The following is a 17348-nucleotide window of genomic DNA, read 5'->3' as shown; positions in this document are numbered from 1 at the left end:
AAATGTGACGAAGCCGATTGGGAGTCATCCAGACCATATGTTCTGCCATTTAAATAGTCATTTCATACATCATTTTTTACTCGCATGTACTTCATTTTTTGTCCAAAGTGTCATGACTGGAGGTAGTATTAGCTTATGATACAAAACATACATACGTTCTTACCATTTTCGGCCTTTTCGTATATCGGTTATATATGTATATTTCTTTTACAATCTTATCATGATTTTTCCCTTTTTTCCCACGCAACCCTAACTGCACCCCCCCTTAAGCAAAACTTTTGCATCGGTCCACGGATGCATATCAAGATGTAAAATTAGCCTCTTGATTTGGAAATTATTTTATGATTTGAGTTGAAAAATTATTCAAATTGGACCCGCATAGCCACACGTTAAAATATAATTTTTCCACTTTGGTTTAAAATTTTAGTTAGAGTCTAAATTATGAAAAGCAATGCTCTTGGGAAAACAGTTGAACACGGAAGATGTATGTGCTGTGGACTTGTGGTTGTGGGCAGAGGATAGTACTCTCCAGCTCATGATGCTGTCCATCGTCAAACCGCAGCGTACCGTGAGTAGTGAAGGCTTTGGAGGTAAAGCTCTAGGTGAATATTTATTTTGTAAAAAATAAGGTATGAGTATTCTAAAAATACTGACAACCTATGTAAACCAAGTTTCTAATAGACATGATATGTGTCTTAGGCCCTTCCAAGACAAATATAATGTCCGTTTTCCTAGACATTCTGTGAACTACTAAAACAAAAACCATGGCTGAAATTCGACGAATAATTCTCACGTCCTACTTGAGGCGCCATGCCTCTGCCCTCACATGAACAACATGACCGGCGCCATGCCTGTTAATTTTTTAAGGCACAGCCAAGCAGCAGCACTGTAAATTTGGCAGGAGCCAAAGTTCCAGAGAGAAAAACAGGTCATGTATGAAGTGGTAGTAAGCTGTCACCGGCTCACCGCGTACGTTACTAGTGTCACTCTCTCTCTCTCTCTCTCTTCTCTAGCTCGATCTCTCTCCCCTCTCCTCTCGCTGCCTGAGCAATAACGCTGCACCCTCTCCCAATAAATGCGTTTGCATCCATCCACTCGCCACTGCCCAGCTCGCAATAACTCCTTCCACCCCATCTCCACATTCTCCCATCCGCCGTTCCCCTTCCTCCCCTCCTCCTCCCCCTCCCATGGCGGCGAGATCTCTCCACGCGCTTCCGCCCGGCTCCTGCTAGCCAGCTTCGTGCCCGGTTCCCGCAGCTTCTCGCATGCGATATCACCAGACGACGGATTCTTCACAAGGCACCGGCGAGCAGGGATCGGAGGTACAGATCGCCTGTCTCAGATCTCACGGCCTAGCTGCCGGGCTTCCTCCTCTTCCTCGCCGAGTTTTTGGCCCGGGAGCTCCTGCGTGCGCGTGCCCTAGATCTGCTGTTACGTGGCGTGTAAGGCAGTGTGATCTGTGGGGACATTTCTGGGCTGCCGCTTACTTCTTTCGTTCTCTCCTGGTTGACTTGGGCGGACAGACATACATGTATATGTAACATGCATCTTTTTTTTTTCCTTTTTGCAGAATGGGCACGAGCTAGGGCTTGGGAGGCACTAGGAGCGGGCTGCCATCGTTCATGACGCCGGCGAGGCACATGCCGGCGATGATCGGCCGGAATGGCGTCGCGTATGGGTCCTCGTCGGCGCTGTCTTTGAGCCAGGTAATTCCAGTGAGAGACCTCGATCTTTTGGAGCTTGTAGGATCAGTGTCTGAGTAGATACTTCTTTTTTTTTTGGGGGGGGGGGGGGTTGGAAAAAGAAAAGATTTTTTTTTCTCTTCTGCTTTTTTTTTTGCTAGCATAGGTTTTGTTTAAATGCAGTGCCTCTCTTAAAACAAACTAACAAAGGGAGGAAGGTCCTTGTTCATGTGTTCGAGTGTGTGTTTTTTTGTCCTTGCTAGTAGTTTTTGGTGTCTTGTTCTTTAATGTTCTTGCTTATGCACCTTTTTCCTGGATTAATTTCGGTGTGAAACGGTAGGCTGTTGTACATATATGCTCGTATTGATGGCCGCCACATTCAAGATATACTGACCTTCTTAATGAAAACATTCAAGATGCTGACCAGTTGATCTGCTATTTAATGTAAGCTGGGTAGTACTGGTAGGAGGAAGAAAGAGTAGACAAGCTGATCTCACGGGGTGTATGTTCTTGATCAAAGTTGTACCGCTCCAAATAGGTTTTTGTTTGATTTCCTGTTGTATATCTTTAATATTCCATTTACTTTATATAATCCCCGGTATCATCTCGCTCCTTGATTGCATTCCCCATCCTCAGTTTATTCATATACTAATTCATAAATTATTCATATCATCTGAAACTCTGACTCTTACATTTGTGACTGAACAAATTGCAGGCTGACCTGCTAGACAGCCATCAGCTGCAGCAAGAGTTCCAGCAGCAACTCTTTGATCAGATCCCAGCCGGTGGAGTGGACAGCGGCGACAACATCATCCATGGCCGCTCCGACACACTGGCAGATGAGTTCGAGAGCAAGTCGTGCAGCGAGAACCCTGATGGCACCTCTGGCGATGACGGTCAGGAAGACCCCAACCAGCGGCCGAACAAGAAGAAGCGGTACCACCGCCACACCCAGCATCAGATCCAAGAAATGGAAGCGTAAGAACCATGACTTCAGCTATTCTTCTACCTTCAAGCACCACTGAAAAGCTTGTTTATTTTTCTGGTTCATGTCTGATTGTTTGGAGGGTTTTGATGAATTGCCATTGATCAGGTTCTTTAAGGAGTGCCCACACCCAGATGACAAGCAGAGGAAGGAGCTGAGCCGGGAGCTTGGCCTCGAGCCACTGCAAGTCAAGTTTTGGTTCCAGAACAAGCGCACACAGATGAAGGCAAGTTCTACTACAACACCGGATACATTGTTCTTGATTCCATGGCATTATATGTGATGCAAGAAAACGATCCGATTTCTTTTGGACAAATTTCAGTCCATTTGTTCATATTTGTGTTGGGTCATGACCTGAAAACGTCATAGGCATGTCAACCTGTACACAACTGAACAAGAGCCAGAATTCTCAGTTGCATCATATAATCACATGACATGTGCAAGTATATATGTAATAATGTAACTGATCATGTCAATGTGATTTTGGGTGTGTGCAGAACCAGCATGAGCGGCAGGAGAACGCGCAACTGCGTGCGGAGAACGACAAGCTGCGCGCTGAGAACATGCGGTACAAGGAGGCGCTCAGCACGGCTTCCTGCCCCAGTTGCGGTGGCCCTGCTGCCCTTGGCGAGATGTCCTTCGACGAGCACCACCTCCGGCTCGAGAACGCCCGCCTCCGCGATGAGATCGACCGGATCTCGGGCATTGCTGCCAAGCACGTCGGCAAGCCCATGGTCTCCTTCCCAGTGCTCTCCAGCCCGCTCGCCGCCGCTGCAGCCCGCTCCCCGCTGGACGTCGTCGGTGCGTTCGGGTCGGCTGGCCTTGGCCCCGACCCCCTATTCGGTGTTGGCACCGGCGCGGGAGAGCTGTTGAGGAGCATGTCAACCGGACAGCTCGATGCTGACAAGCCCATGATCGTGGAGCTGGCCGTCGCTGCGATGGATGAGCTCCTACGGATGGCCCGTCTGGATGCGCCGCTGTGGACCACCGGCGCCGCTGGGGCACAGCTTGACGAGGAGGAGTACGGCCGGATGTTCCCAGGCGGGCTTGGGCCGAGGCAGTACGGGCTACGGCCGGAGGCATCACGCGATGGCGCTGTGGTGATCATGACGCGCGACAGCCTCGTTGAGATACTCATGGACGCGGTCAGTACCCAGGCACGAATTGACCGTTGGTCTAAACTGGCTGAACTCGTTTGATTGATCACTGATTCACTGCTTTGCTGATCCGTGTGATTTCATTTTCTGTGTGCAGAACCGATTCGCTGCTGTGTTCTCAAGCATTGTGTCGAGGGCTTCGACACATGAGGTGCTGTCAACTGGTGTGGCAGGGAGCTATAATGGTGCATTGCAAGTGGTGTGTATCTATCTTTCATTTCTGTCCACGATACATTATTTGATCAAAGTATGCTCGCTAGCTGACAATAATGCTGATTATTATCACCTTGCAGATGTCAATGGAGTTTCAGGTGCCGTCGCCGCTGGTGCCGACACGGGAGAGCTACTTTGCAAGGTACTGCAAGAACAACCCAGATGGGACGTGGGCTGTTGTTGATGTCTCGCTTGACAGCCTCCGCCCTAACCCTGTCTTGAAGTGCCGGCGCAGGCCGTCCGGCTGCCTTATCCAAGAAATGCCCAATGGCTACTCAAAGGTTAACTAACTCCTTGACAAATTTCTTGCTCAATTAACTTCATGGAATAATAGTAGCACTTTTCGAAAGCCTGCCCTCATATTCAACAAATTCTTGCCAGCAATTGTGTTTGCTGTCAGGAAACTCATGTTGATACCAGTATGCCTTTTTGTACATGCAGGTGACCTGGGTGGAGCATGTTGAGGTCGATGACAGGTCAGTGCACAATCTCTACAGGCCTTTGGTGAATTCAGGGCTTGCATTTGGTGCGAAACGGTGGGTCGGCAGCCTGGACCGACAATGTGAGCGCCTTGCCAGCGCCATGGCCAGCAACATCCCCAACGGTGACCTTGGTGGTAAGTACCTCCCCAACTTTACCCAGTGCAAATCATTGGCTGATGTTAACACAGTTGTGCACAAATTGCATATATATAGTTTACATCTGTGTGCATCCATGAAACTGCAGTGATCACAAGCATAGAAGGGAGGAAGAGCATGCTTAAGCTGGCAGAGCGGATGGTGGCGAGCTTCTGCGGTGGCGTGACAGCGTCCGCTGCACACCAGTGGACGACGCTCTCGGGCAGTGGTGCTGAAGATGTGCGTGTCATGACCAGGAAGAGCGTGGATGACCCTGGCAGGCCCCCAGGCATCGTGCTCAACGCTGCTACCTCCTTCTGGCTCCCAGTCCCGCCCAAGAGGGTCTTTGACTTCCTCCGTGATGAGACCTCTCGCAGCGAGGTATGCACGCAGCCACATCACTGAAATTCTCCCTACGGCACGCTTGCGATTGCCGAGAGAAGTGTTTTCTAACAAAATTTTGATTCTGCAGTGGGACATTCTCTCAAATGGTGGTGCTGTCCAAGAAATGGCTCACATTGCCAATGGCCGGGACCATGGCAACTGCGTCTCCCTTCTTCGTGTCAATGTAAGGACCTGTTTGGTAGAGCTCTATCTGATTTTGATTCTTTATGGGAGCTGATTCTCTAAGAGAAGTGATTCTCTATGATTGTTTAAGATTAATTCTATGAAACAGATTCAGTGTGAAAAGTGAATTAGGAGAAGCTTTTTTTTCCAGCTCCTTGCTACTTGGTTCATTTCAGAGAATCACTCCACAAAGTCAACATAGAATCGCTTCTATCAGAAATTATTTGGCAGTGTTTCTCCTGGATTCAGCCTATAAGCTGCTCCGAGAGCTCTGCCAAACAAGGCCTAAGTGCTCACAACCCAAATTATTGTATCCAGTTTCTTTGGGAAAATTCCTCTAAATAATCCTACAAATTTACTGTAGTTACTTTGGGGTCCAATACACATGAAACTGAATCATTATGTTTTTTCTGAATTTTGATAATGCACTGTTAACTATTCATGCTCATGATTTTTTCAGTACTAATTGTGCACATCGCACATGTAACATATGGATCTTCTTTCTGAATGTGTTGTGCAGAGTGCAAACTCGAACCAGAGCAACATGCTGATCCTGCAGGAGAGCTGCACTGACGCGTCGGGGTCCTACGTCGTGTACGCGCCGGTGGATGTGGTGGCGATGAACGTGGTGCTCAACGGCGGTGACCCGGATTACGTGGCCCTGCTGCCGTCGGGCTTCGCAATCCTCCCCGACGGACCACCTGGTGCTTCTCCCCATGGAGAGATAAGTGCCGGCTTGGAGGCCGGCGGTGGATCCCTCCTGACTGTGGCGTTTCAGATCTTGGTGGACTCAGTCCCCACAGCCAAGCTCTCACTGGGCTCTGTCGCCACCGTGAACAGCCTCATCGCCTGCACCGTGGAGCGCATCAAGGCCGCCGTCTGCGCGGAAGGCCCACAGTAGCCATCCATATGATTTCAAGGTACACGCCACTGCTTTGCAGCCTCCCGTCTTAAACAGATGCCATCCTAGAATGCTGTCTGAATTTTGTACACTAGAATAGTATTTGAATCTTTTTATTTGCAGGAAGGGAGCAGCTAGATTTTTGGAGAATTCATCATTTGGGAGTCAAGAACGCACCTCAGACTCTCCTTGCCATGTGGTGCTCATACTGCTAGTGTTCAAGAAACCTTGCGAAAACGTCGCCGAAAGGGAGGCGGTCACCACTATGCAAGGGGGGATGGTTCGGGTATTGACTTCCCCGTCGATTCTACTACAGAATGGATGCTGCTGAGATGATGCTAGCTATGTCGTCTGGGTCTCTTTCCATAATGTTAGGGTTTTCGATTCGCCGCTGTGTACCGTGTCATGTTTGTGCTGTTGCTGTTGTTCAGGCTAAGGTGCCTGCCTGCATGCTGCTGGTAGCTAGAGAACAGAGATTTGTTGTCTCTCTTTTTTTGGATTTGCAAAGATTTGTAGAATCTAGGTGTTCGGTCATAACCAATCCTGAGCTAAAACCTGCCTGTCGTTGCTTGTAGCTTTTTCGCTATTGAAACATTGCAATTTCGATTTCTTTGTGTTTCTTGTTGGTCCTAGTTTGTTGCATTCAGATGATCTATAAAACTGCTGGGCTCCTAGTCTAACAGAAGTTCCTGACGGTGGGTAACCTAACCGCAAGAGGATGGCAGAGGGATCCAGTCTTCTCTCTGTGTAGTAAATAATGTCTGCAGCAGAGTGACAGTGAGCACGAATGGAGTTGTTCAAGTTCCTGAACAAGGAATGGAGATTGAGGATTGGTGGAAAAAAGAAAAAGAAAGAAGGCTCAAGGCAGCAGAGTGACAGAAGAGTGTTTGAAGCACGCCAGACAGACCCAGCGCAGGTCATTAGATTCAATCAGGAGATCAAGCGCGGAGATGATGGTGGGGAAGATGGCTTGTCGAAACCCGGAGGTCATTTGAGTACTATGAGTTAATTGATCTTTCATCTTTTACTATGTTATTGCTATGCAACAACTCCCTCGCTTACATCCGCTTAAATGACAGTGCAGTGCTTCCAAACTTTTTTTTAAAGGCAGGTTTTACATGACAGGAAGTTCTCATCGTCAAAATGGGTCCATCCAAAGATGCTAAGCTGAGTAGATAGATCATACAAGAAAATATTTCCATCTGAAAGAAGTGCCCTTGGATGCAACCCACAACTGCACAGTTTGAGGAAAATGAACATAATTAAGAAACTGAATGCAATCCTAGCTCTTAAACTAAAGCCATGTTACACCTAACCACATCAAAGGATGATAAAGGATCAAATGCTAGCACACATAATTTAGAAATTATACAGGAATTAGACCAATGTTGATATTACTTGTAACCACATTCCTAGTCATTTTATTGGCACACCATGACGGTGTAGTGTACGGTTAGTTTTGTCCACAATACTGTCGTCCGGACAGCACAGCAGAATTTCAACAGAAATGTTTTACAGCGACGCAAGTTACATGATCATCTGCACTTTCACCAGTTATCTACCATCACAGGTCACACAACTCGACACTTCTCAAGATGAAAGTATACATCCATACACATCGACAACCTTAATGTCCATCAACGTCCATAAATGTCAGCTCCTGCAGTTCCAGCATTTCACCAGGAAAGCAAAAACTTCATATAAAAAATCAGTTGATGATACATTTTAATTCACAGTCGAGAAAGTCCAGTTCAATTCAGACGGCAATACAGCAATAGCAATTCTCAACTTCAGTGACAAATAAAATACTTCCATAGGGCAATTTGCATATCTTTCTGAACAAATTATAAAGTCTGAAAACCATCTGAGCCGGATTTGCCTGGCACAAATAAATCCAGTAAGATGGTATTATACAAGCGACCAATAATAATCTTCACCACACTTTATACATTGCTCTCGACTTACAAAGAAAATACTGGGAAGACAATAAAAGAAAAGGCAACGGTAGCATCTAGTCCCTTCAGTAGTTCAGGAGAGCCATAGACAGATGCCATCACTCAAGGTCATCTTGCATGATCCCTTCGATGTTGCAGAAGCTAGCAGCCAACTAAGAGACTGATATTGTCCTGCACAAAATATTAACAAGGGGAAAGAAAGCAGAACAATACGAAGATATTGTTTTTCACGTCCACTGAAACCATGGTCCACTGAAACCATGGTTACATATACACTAACTGGGCTGCCTGAAACCCTAGACATGAAGCTTATATGTAGATCGCACTACCGTAGTAATGCATTGCAACTACAGAAGGACAAAAATGACAGGGCACAAGCACAATATGACAATAGTGATTGTATGGCAGATTACTGATGCTCAATCACTGAATTACAGAAAGATTTTACAGTTTTACACTATTGTCGCATTAACAATCTATGCACTGGCTGTCAAGAAGGCCAGATAGGAAAGAAGCTAATCATACCAAAATCTGAGTTTCCAGTAGTTTACAGGTCATGTCTACAGCCGCATCCAAAAAAGAACTATTAGTCAAACCTGTGACATATAAAAGAATAGTCAGCAAATCAGCATGATTATATCTTTTATGGTGCGCTTCTAAGGGAAAGGGATTGTTTCAGATGACGTGCATGATTTGTTACAACAAGCATATACATTTCAAAGAAATCTAACTATTGCAAAAGGAGCAAACCAATGAGCCCCATTTCATATACACTATCCAAGGCAATCCAGCAGGCAAGTCTACAAGCTTTATAAAATACACTTCATCTTTCTATGTCAGCATAGCATGAAAGGACCCTTTCTAGAGACATAACAGAATAAAACTTATTGCAACTAGTTAGTATTCCAGAAAATATCTAAATTCTACAGTACAGCACAGAGCAAATAGGCCTCAATTATAACTCAATTTTACCACCATTTCTAATCAGCCATACAGTATACCACGATCCAAAAGGACAAGTTTACAGAAGAAAGAAAAGGTAATAAACATATCAGCAAGCCAGTCATCACCTGCAGTTATGTGCTTGCATGTACACATGTGGCTCACACGTGAATACTAAACACAGTTACACAAATATAATGTTTGCGAATATCCCCAGAGCCAGCACAAAAACAACATATAAAATCCTCGCAACAAAGAAAAGAGAATAAAAGAAAACAGCAAAAGGAACACCATGTGCACCATGACAAAAATGAAACAAAAATGCTATTACTGTCATTCTGTAAATGTGTATTCTCTGAATCTCTGATTGGTACTATAGTTTGCAGCTTAGTGATGCCATAATGAACAAAAACAGTAAAAATATAAATACACAGGAACTTCAGTATTCCTGATAATCCCCCAATTCTACAAATTAAACCAAAGCCTTTTAGTTATATCCACCCTAGATACTGGATATCAAAAGGTGAAAAATATTAACAGCTTAGTCCTGCTACGAAATTAAGAATTATACAAATTATCAGATCAATTAAATGATATGTATAGAATTGTGAGTTTGCATGTACTCCTTACATACTTTACACTATTTAAATGATAATACTTAAACAAGCAAATGATCACATTTTTATTATAAATGGATGGGGGCCTAAGAATCCTTCAGTGGGTAACTGACTGCTCAATGGAGCAACTGATGGATCATTTTATTGATTTGGAAATTCTGAAAATCCAATGGGTCTGCAAAATAATTGCAAACAACAAAAAAACGGACACAAAAGAATGGCTCCCAAATATAAGCATGAAAAACATGTTAAGAATTGACAAAAAGCACCATAGAAGTTAAACAAATATCACATAAAATCCGATAACAAAAGGGCGTGCCCAGTGCTGAAAGCTCCCACATAAGGTGGGATCTGGGGAGTGGAAGAATTCCTAGACAGCCTTACCATTACAAAATTCTTTTAAAATACTGCAAAGAGGCTGGCCACAAGTGGAGAGTCTCTACCACTGCACCAGGTCCACCCTTCACATAAAAACTAATAAAAACTGCAAATATTAACTCGTGCAACAGGAGTATCTTCATCTAATAGAGAACATTGAACACAGAATATAATTATCATGAACGAAAACATTGCATATCACATCCAGCATTCTTATTTAGTCAGATAACATCATGATGTCAAATATAACTGTAGCTGAAAACATGTTGCATGCATCCATATACTAGAAAGGAGACAATCTCCCCTACCTCCAGTGAGGTTAAGCTCAAGATATATGTTCCACCTTAAAAGTTAGCAGATGTTTGTTATGACACAATGAAATCCACAGATACTCACCAGCTATGCCCATTCTAAGAAGTATTGCTGGGCGCAGATCGACATTTAGCATGGACAATAGGTCCCAACTGTGACCTTTCCAGACCATCAATATTACCATCTGGTGCATTCATGTAAACTGCACCTTTGTACATCCACTCTTCAGTATCATCACTGTAGAAATCTTCAAATGGTTCTTGACATAATGCACAGGCTGTTTGCTCCTCATCCGCAGGAACAGCAATTTCTTTCTCTTCCTTTATGTCTGGGACTGGCTCTGAGGGTATAAAAGCAGGGACACCGTCGTTTCCAACTGTTTCTGCTGCTCTTAACCATTCCTCTGCCGTGACAAAATATTTACGTGAAGACTGCTTACGGTTCTTGGAATTTCTATTTTTTGTAACATGCCAGTCCATGTGAGCACGATGCTCCTCTTGGCATTTGAACCGAAGGCCACAAGTTTTGCACTGCCTTGAAAGATCCCGATACAAAGCATTGATGACAGGCTCGTTCCGTACCTTGAGGTCTACATTGAAGTCAACTCCGATTGAATCCTACAGGAAAAGATTCAATATATACCATCCAATTAGCACTTAACTCATGCATATGAGCAGAACAAATACTATATACCAGGAATAAGGTGCATGAATGCAAGAGAAGTACCTGAGGTCGCCCAGGTGTTTCCAATGTAATTACACCTTGCCGCATAAGGTTACTCAACAGTCCAGAGACAAATGGTTGAGCGCCGCCAACTTGAGATGATGATGAACCGATCTGCAGTGAAGCAGGTGGTGGTCCGGAAGGTAATGGTGGCCTAGGAAAACTGGGCACAGACGGCATGCCATAGGGTGGCACATCAGGTGGTACAGAAAAGGAACTGGGCAGAAGTGAAACTGGTGGCATCGCTGCAGTACCACCTTGCCCTGAGAACTGGGACACAGATATGCCAGGGGCAAAGCTTCTAAAAGCCTCCTGATGGTGAGGATTGGGATGGGGATGGAATTGTTGAGGATGATGAGGCTGAGCTTGGTTTCCCATACCTTGATTTTGTTGACTCGATGGCAGCAAATCTTGGTGCTGGTATGGTGGTTGAGCTAAGCTACCAGTACTTAATGTTTTCCGATCTAAGGCATCATAATGATGCCGTGGAACAAATACAGATGAACTGGCTCCTTGACTAACAAAAGGCCTAATTTCTAGACTATCTGCTGCATTTCTAACATGTTTTGTATCAGGTGGAATAGGTAGTAAAGTTTGCGACTGAGTGTGATGAAGAGGAGGCCATTCTATTGGAGTAGGAGCAGTTAGCGGCCTGCGCTTCTCCACCAAGGGTATATCTACACCCAAAGCATTGTATGCACCACCAATCTCCAATCTCTTAACTGGCATTTCACCATCAGCAGGCAGTGGTATTCTATCAAGCACTGATGGATGTTCAGGTGCTTGTATTCGCAATGGCAGACCAGAAGGCTGTTGCCAAGGTGGAGTTTGCATGGTAGCAGTTCTACCGTGATTGCGGGTATGCTCAGAAGTCTGGTACTCCAAATGAGCTCCATTCTGAATACCATAATTGCTTGGATATCTCCTACTAGTAGACATGTCAACATGCTGCAGGGGAAGAAAAAAGATGGCAAATTTCAATACACGTTTAGATACAGATAAAACATTGGAAGGTTAATAAGTTTAGGGCTATGTTGTTGTTGTTAATAAGTCTGTATATGAATTACGTTTGACGCATGGATAAAGATGTTGAAAATTTTGTAGTTAAACGTAAGTCAAAAAGGTGGTGAAAGAACGAAGTGTATAAAAACATCTGAGGCTGGGAAATCATGCCCTAATGTGCTCATCCTACTAATGGTATATGCATTTTTTGAAAACTTTAGAAATCAATGTATAACTCAGGACATACATTAGCTAACATCAAATTGTGAAATAAAAGGAGTAAACTGCCAAAGAATTACGACAGGAAAGTTCCTTCCCTAACACATGTATGTGATGGCAGAAAATGTTGTTTTATGATTAATTTTTTTCACAGAACTGTTTTCTAAGTATATAGCTTCGCATAAATACGGTAAGAATCAATAAGAAGTATACACAAAGACTATAACCATTTTTTCAGTAAAGAAGGATAGCCACAGGAAACATGTGATTAAATCTTTCAGAATTTGGCAATATCCTTTTATGTACCTAGATTGGTCAACTGAAGCCAATGAGTACACATTTGACAATACTTAATGCATAGCGGTTTTATTTTTATCATTGTTCTAAAAGGCGCTAGGCTCTAGGCAGGCAGTAGGGGAAGAGGAATACAGGAGGCATGTGACATGTGATCAGGTTAAGACAACTCGGAGATGAATGAAGAATGGAGCACATATGGTCATGGTTTGCTAGTCCTTTGCTGGCTCCTCCTGGCTACTAATACTGCTCCTCTTCTGGTGGCCATGGCAGCCAGCAGATCACAACTAGCTCATCATGCTAGGCAGCAGACAAACTGAATGAACTAATTATGAAAAAAAAAGTGTGGCTAATTGGCATGCAGCACCAAGACGGCTGCCTTTTAGAACAAATCAGCAATCAAACTTGTGCACTGGATATAAAAGCAATGACCGTAACTTTTTTAAAGAGAAAGGAAGCCTTTAATGAATGAAGGGTATGAAAGATAAAAATTATTCATAAACTGCCAGAATGATGACAGGCATATAAAGTGTTATCTAATGTATCTATTCACTATAATTAAAGAAAGATGAGACAATCATACATTTGCAGAAGTAATCCTATCTTCGAGATTTAATGGTGGTCCATCAATCAATGATTGATGAGATTGGCTTGGAAAATTGTGCCTCCCAGTATCAGATTCCAGTAACCCTGCATTTGCTCCAGGAAATCCAGCTCTCATGGTTCCAGGAGTAAAAGATGGCATGCTGCTTCTGACTCGGTCAGTCAAAGTTGGACTCATATCCTCCCAAGAATACTCTTCTTCCTCTGAAGTGAGCCAATTTCTTGCAGTAGATTTGCTAGCCATCCCATTTGAATCCAGGCGCTGCATTTTAGGAACTCTTTCATCAGCATCTCGGCCTTGACAATTCCCATAAGCATCAATAAGTTCTCTTGCACTTTGCTTCCTGTACTCTTCATCAATCATGCTGATTGTTGGCCGCTGTGCACCATCGTCAAAAGTCCATCTCGACCTGCCATTCCGATCAGGCAACCTTCTAGGGTCAGGTCCCAATACAGAATGAGATGGTGGCAGCCTCTCTGGCGCTCTCTTGGGAGACATATTCCTAGGGAACACATCAAGAGGTGGCGACTTCGACAAGTTTCTCCTTGAAGTGGCTAATGGCCCATCTAGAATGACATCAGATGGATGTGTGCTCAACAGATGTGGTGATGTTGCCCTTATTCCAGCAATAGATTGAAATGTATCTTGTTGATCAGGATCACCAGCATACTACACAGCAGATTTTTGCCCACATGATTCCAACACAGATTATTAGACATCACAAAGTAAAAGGCACGAACTACAGTACAGCTTGGATTGAAACAGAAAAGAAATAAGATGAGCAGTTTTTATCAAGTCACTTAGTTCAGCTATTTAAGAGCAAACAGCAATACTAAATTAGGCATAAGAATTGGTAGGAACTCTTGGAAGACTTGGTACAGAAGAGAAGAGTATAGTCGGTAAACATGCCAGAGTCTTAAATAAACATGGCCTTCCCCAAAAATATAAAGACAGCAAAGCTTTTCTCCTTTGTCAACCAATAAGGGGAGCAAAATAAACAGAACACGGTTTCTTTTTCCAAACAAGTATTATTATGTGCCATAAAGCTATACGGAGGTGTGGATGACAGGCTTGGAATAGGAAACTAGTTGAAAGAATGACAAGGAGCAACAAAAGCAGATGTGCTCTCAGTACCTGAAGCATTGAAGACGGACGTCCTCGCAAACCATTAGATGTTAATCCATTCATCAGATCCTCATCCAGATCAGCCATTTGCCTTGTGCCACGAACTGCTGGTTGATGCGCCTGCTTTAGAGGACAAACATGAATAATCAACAACTTAAATAAAATTAAATAAAGAGACTGCAGAATACAACATGTTGTGCAACAATGTAATACAATAATACACTAATTCTAATTGTCATATATTTCTTCTCCAATAGACTAAAATTGTCATGCTTAAATCACAACAAACACACTAATGATTCTACTATCTAGACTTATTATTCACCAAAAATCTTACCACATTGGCCTGCTTCAATTTTTGTTGTGCTTCCAGGTACTTGGGATTTACATGTATGCCATGTGATGGCCTAGGAGATAGCGATTCTGATTGATGCGGATTTGTCGCTATGGCAGGACGCTTATCCTCTGAGGGAGAAAATTGAAGGTCATCCTCAATGCCACGAAGCACAGGAGAAGGAAACACTGGCCACCATGTACGAAAAAGGCGCTGCATTGAAGCATACTGACTGGGATGAACTCTGCAGTATGCATCAACAAATACATTCTGCAACCTAGCAGCAAAATGGTCGACATATTCCCGTCCTATGTTCTTCACAATACTATCTATCAGATACAAAGATGGTAGTATCTGGTCAGGTGGCACCTGCAACAATATCACAGAATATGGTCGTCATGAAAAAGAACTTTGAATGTAGAGGTAAGTTATTAAAATACATGCATATAAGAACTCAAAAAAACTGAATTGAACAGTCTCAAATAGCCAACAGGATCTGAAAGGAAAAATGCAGAGGCCACTCTGATAGCTTATTCCTTGCTCTTAGGGTTAGTTCTCAGATCATTTCCGTTCAAAATTAAAATTGCTGACTCTCATTTTCAAGAAAAGCAGCGAAACAGCCTGTCACCAAATATTTCTAAATCTAAACGAAACCAAATCGACGACAGAACAAGTAAACAAGTATTCAACATGCAAGCATCCTAACCAATAAGCCCAAAGTTTTGAAGTCATTTTACTGTTTTACTGTAAGTTCATATAGAAACCACAAACCAGTGTGACACAATTATAGATTACAGCCTAAACCCCCTTGAATTCCCATCTCAAACAGCATCAATCATAGCGGACGACTTTTGCAATTGCAGTGCCCAGACACATATTTTTACTATGTCATTACATGTTCCAACATGCACGTCTTAGTTATCCACTGGTGCTAAACAGAAAGTTTAAGAGGAATAAATAAACTGTTAAGCACCAATCTCGTAATCGCCATTTCCATTAGTTCAATCCAAACTACAAAACTCCACCCTGATTGCTAGATCCCCAAGTGTATGGGGACAGAAACAGGTACAGCAAGCAGAGAGAGAGAGAGAGAGAGAGAGAGACTGAAATCCGTGTGCATCGCTTCCTCCAAAAGGTAACGAATCTCTACCGAATGCAGCTATTACAAAACCAACAACTAAAAAGCATTCCATCAATTTCACAGAATTCCTCGACTCCCACCACGCCCACACCAATCCCCAAAACCCTAGCTACCACACGGTGCTGACTCCACATAGCCCAGACTACCAGCAGAAGAACAAGAGCTTCCTCGTAGCCAACCCCAGCAGAAGAACAGGAGCAACAGCCGCAGGAGGGGAGCAAAGAAGAGCACGGGACCGACCTCCGCGACGCGGGCGCAGACGGCGTCGGCGATGCCCCTGGCGGCGAGCGCGGCGTGCTGCCCCGCGATGATGGTGAGCTCGGTGATGACCGGCTTGCAGTTGAAGGTGAGCTCCCGGAGCGCCTCCGCGTACGCGCGAACCACCGCGGCGGCGCCCGGCTCGCCGCCCGCCTCCTCGCGCAGCCGCGCGCGGAACCGCTCCACGACCTGGCCCGCCGCGGGGGGGCCCGCCATCGGGCGGGCCGGCGGGAGGATCTGGGGTTCCCGGGGGTGGGGGTGCTAGGGTTTGGGGTGGCGACGACGGCGAGAGGGAGGCCGAGGCATGTGGTGGTGGGAGCCCAAGCGGGGAGGAGGCGGAGGGAAGGGGGACGATTTACGGCGAGGATCGCGTTTCGGCTCCGCCTCCCCTCTCTCTCTCTCTCTCTCTCTCTCTGGGGGTTTCAGGAAGGAATTTAACTCCTGTGGTAACGGAGTACGGCGCCGAGATGGGCCGTCCGATCGAGATCCGATGCACCGGATTGAACGGGGTGTAAATTCTGTTGTACTGCTGTTCAGAGTTCCCTGGAGAGTGGAGCAACCGCAGGAAATCGTGGATTCGTGGAAGTGGAACCATGTTATTTATTCATTTTTTGATCAATTTTAATTAAAAATGATAAGGATTTGTATCGAGAATTTAAATGTTCCGTTTCTATATATAAGTTGTTGAAATGTTGAGTGGTACTGAAAATTGGTATATAGTTTGAATTAGAAGGACAAGATAAGATATCGCATTGACCGGTCGGACCGGTCCAGAGCGGTCAGACCGGTCCAGAGACCAGTCCGACCGATCCGAAACGCCCAGTCCGATTTAGGAGTTCTATTTTGACACGAGATTTGATAGGGTTCCGACTCCTAACGGATACAGACCTCCCCACCCTATATATACGAAGGGTCACGGCCGATTGAGGGTAATCCCAATCGATTCACACATTTATCCTTTACTTTTTACCTCTAAACCCTAACTTTTCCAATCTCATCTGCTGTTCTTCGCTCGTCTCTACGGCGTTCGAGAATGTTCTGAGTGGCCTGCCGACCTCAGAGCAACTCTAAATCCACAAGCTCCGATGGAGTCCCTCCCGAGCTCGAGGTTTTAGGTTTTCGCGGCGTTCTCTGTAGAACTGGTCTTACCGGTCGCCACAACCGGTCTGACCAGTCTGTGCGCAGGGAGCCTGTTGGTGAAAATCGTGTCGACGATCCGCGCGTTCTAGCGCTTTCGAGTGTGTTGGCGCAAATTAGTGTCAACACACTTTTTGGCGACTCCGTTGGGGACAGATTAATCTGATTTTTAAACCGATCTAATC

The 17348-nt window shown here is 44.7% G+C and overlaps 2 protein-coding genes across 5 annotated transcripts; one reads left to right on the top strand and one right to left on the bottom strand.

Moving 5' to 3' along the window:
* Positions 1–1063: 1063 nt before the first annotated feature.
* Positions 1064–6740, top strand: LOC120677782 (homeobox-leucine zipper protein ROC1-like). 2 transcript variants are annotated; one of them, XM_039958977.1, is made up of 12 exons: positions 1064–1322; positions 1571–1706; positions 2398–2660; positions 2776–2893; positions 3165–3812; positions 3922–4023; positions 4118–4318; positions 4479–4653; positions 4764–5035; positions 5127–5222; positions 5742–6141; positions 6246–6740. In XM_039958977.1, exons 2-11 carry the CDS (start codon positions 1623–1625, stop codon positions 6120–6122), a joined length of 2340 nt encoding a protein of 779 aa, XP_039814911.1. In that variant the 5' UTR covers positions 1064–1322; positions 1571–1622; the 3' UTR covers positions 6123–6141; positions 6246–6740. The 2 variants fall into 2 exon arrangements, with proteins under 2 accessions (XP_039814911.1, XP_039814910.1); XM_039958976.1 differs by having other exon boundaries at positions 1088–1322; positions 3165–3824.
* A 1171-nt stretch (positions 6741–7911) lies between these two features.
* On the bottom strand, positions 7912–16418 carry LOC120677780 (polyadenylation and cleavage factor homolog 4-like). 3 transcript variants are annotated; one of them, XR_005676447.1, is made up of 8 exons: positions 16009–16418; positions 14631–14996; positions 14303–14416; positions 13148–13837; positions 11053–11997; positions 10411–10943; positions 8088–8673; positions 7912–8001 (listed from the first exon to the last, which is right to left on the bottom strand). XR_005676447.1 is itself a non-coding variant. In XM_039958975.1 (7 exons), the coding sequence occupies exons 1-6, from the start codon at positions 16240–16242 to the stop codon at positions 10425–10427; spliced, it is 2865 nt and encodes a 954-aa protein (XP_039814909.1). In that variant the 5' UTR covers positions 16243–16418; the 3' UTR covers positions 7912–8673; positions 10411–10424. The 3 variants fall into 3 exon arrangements, 2 of the variants coding, with proteins under 2 accessions (XP_039814909.1, XP_039814908.1); XM_039958975.1 differs by having other exon boundaries at positions 7912–8673; positions 14303–14413; XM_039958974.1 differs by having other exon boundaries at positions 7912–8673; positions 16009–16355.
* Positions 16419–17348: the final 930 nt, after the last annotated feature.

This window comes from Panicum virgatum, chromosome 6N (genome assembly GCF_016808335.1).
Source record: "Panicum virgatum strain AP13 chromosome 6N, P.virgatum_v5, whole genome shotgun sequence".
Lineage (NCBI taxonomy): Eukaryota > Viridiplantae > Streptophyta > Magnoliopsida > Poales > Poaceae > Panicum > Panicum virgatum.
This window is presented reverse-complemented; position numbering and strand designations above follow the sequence as displayed.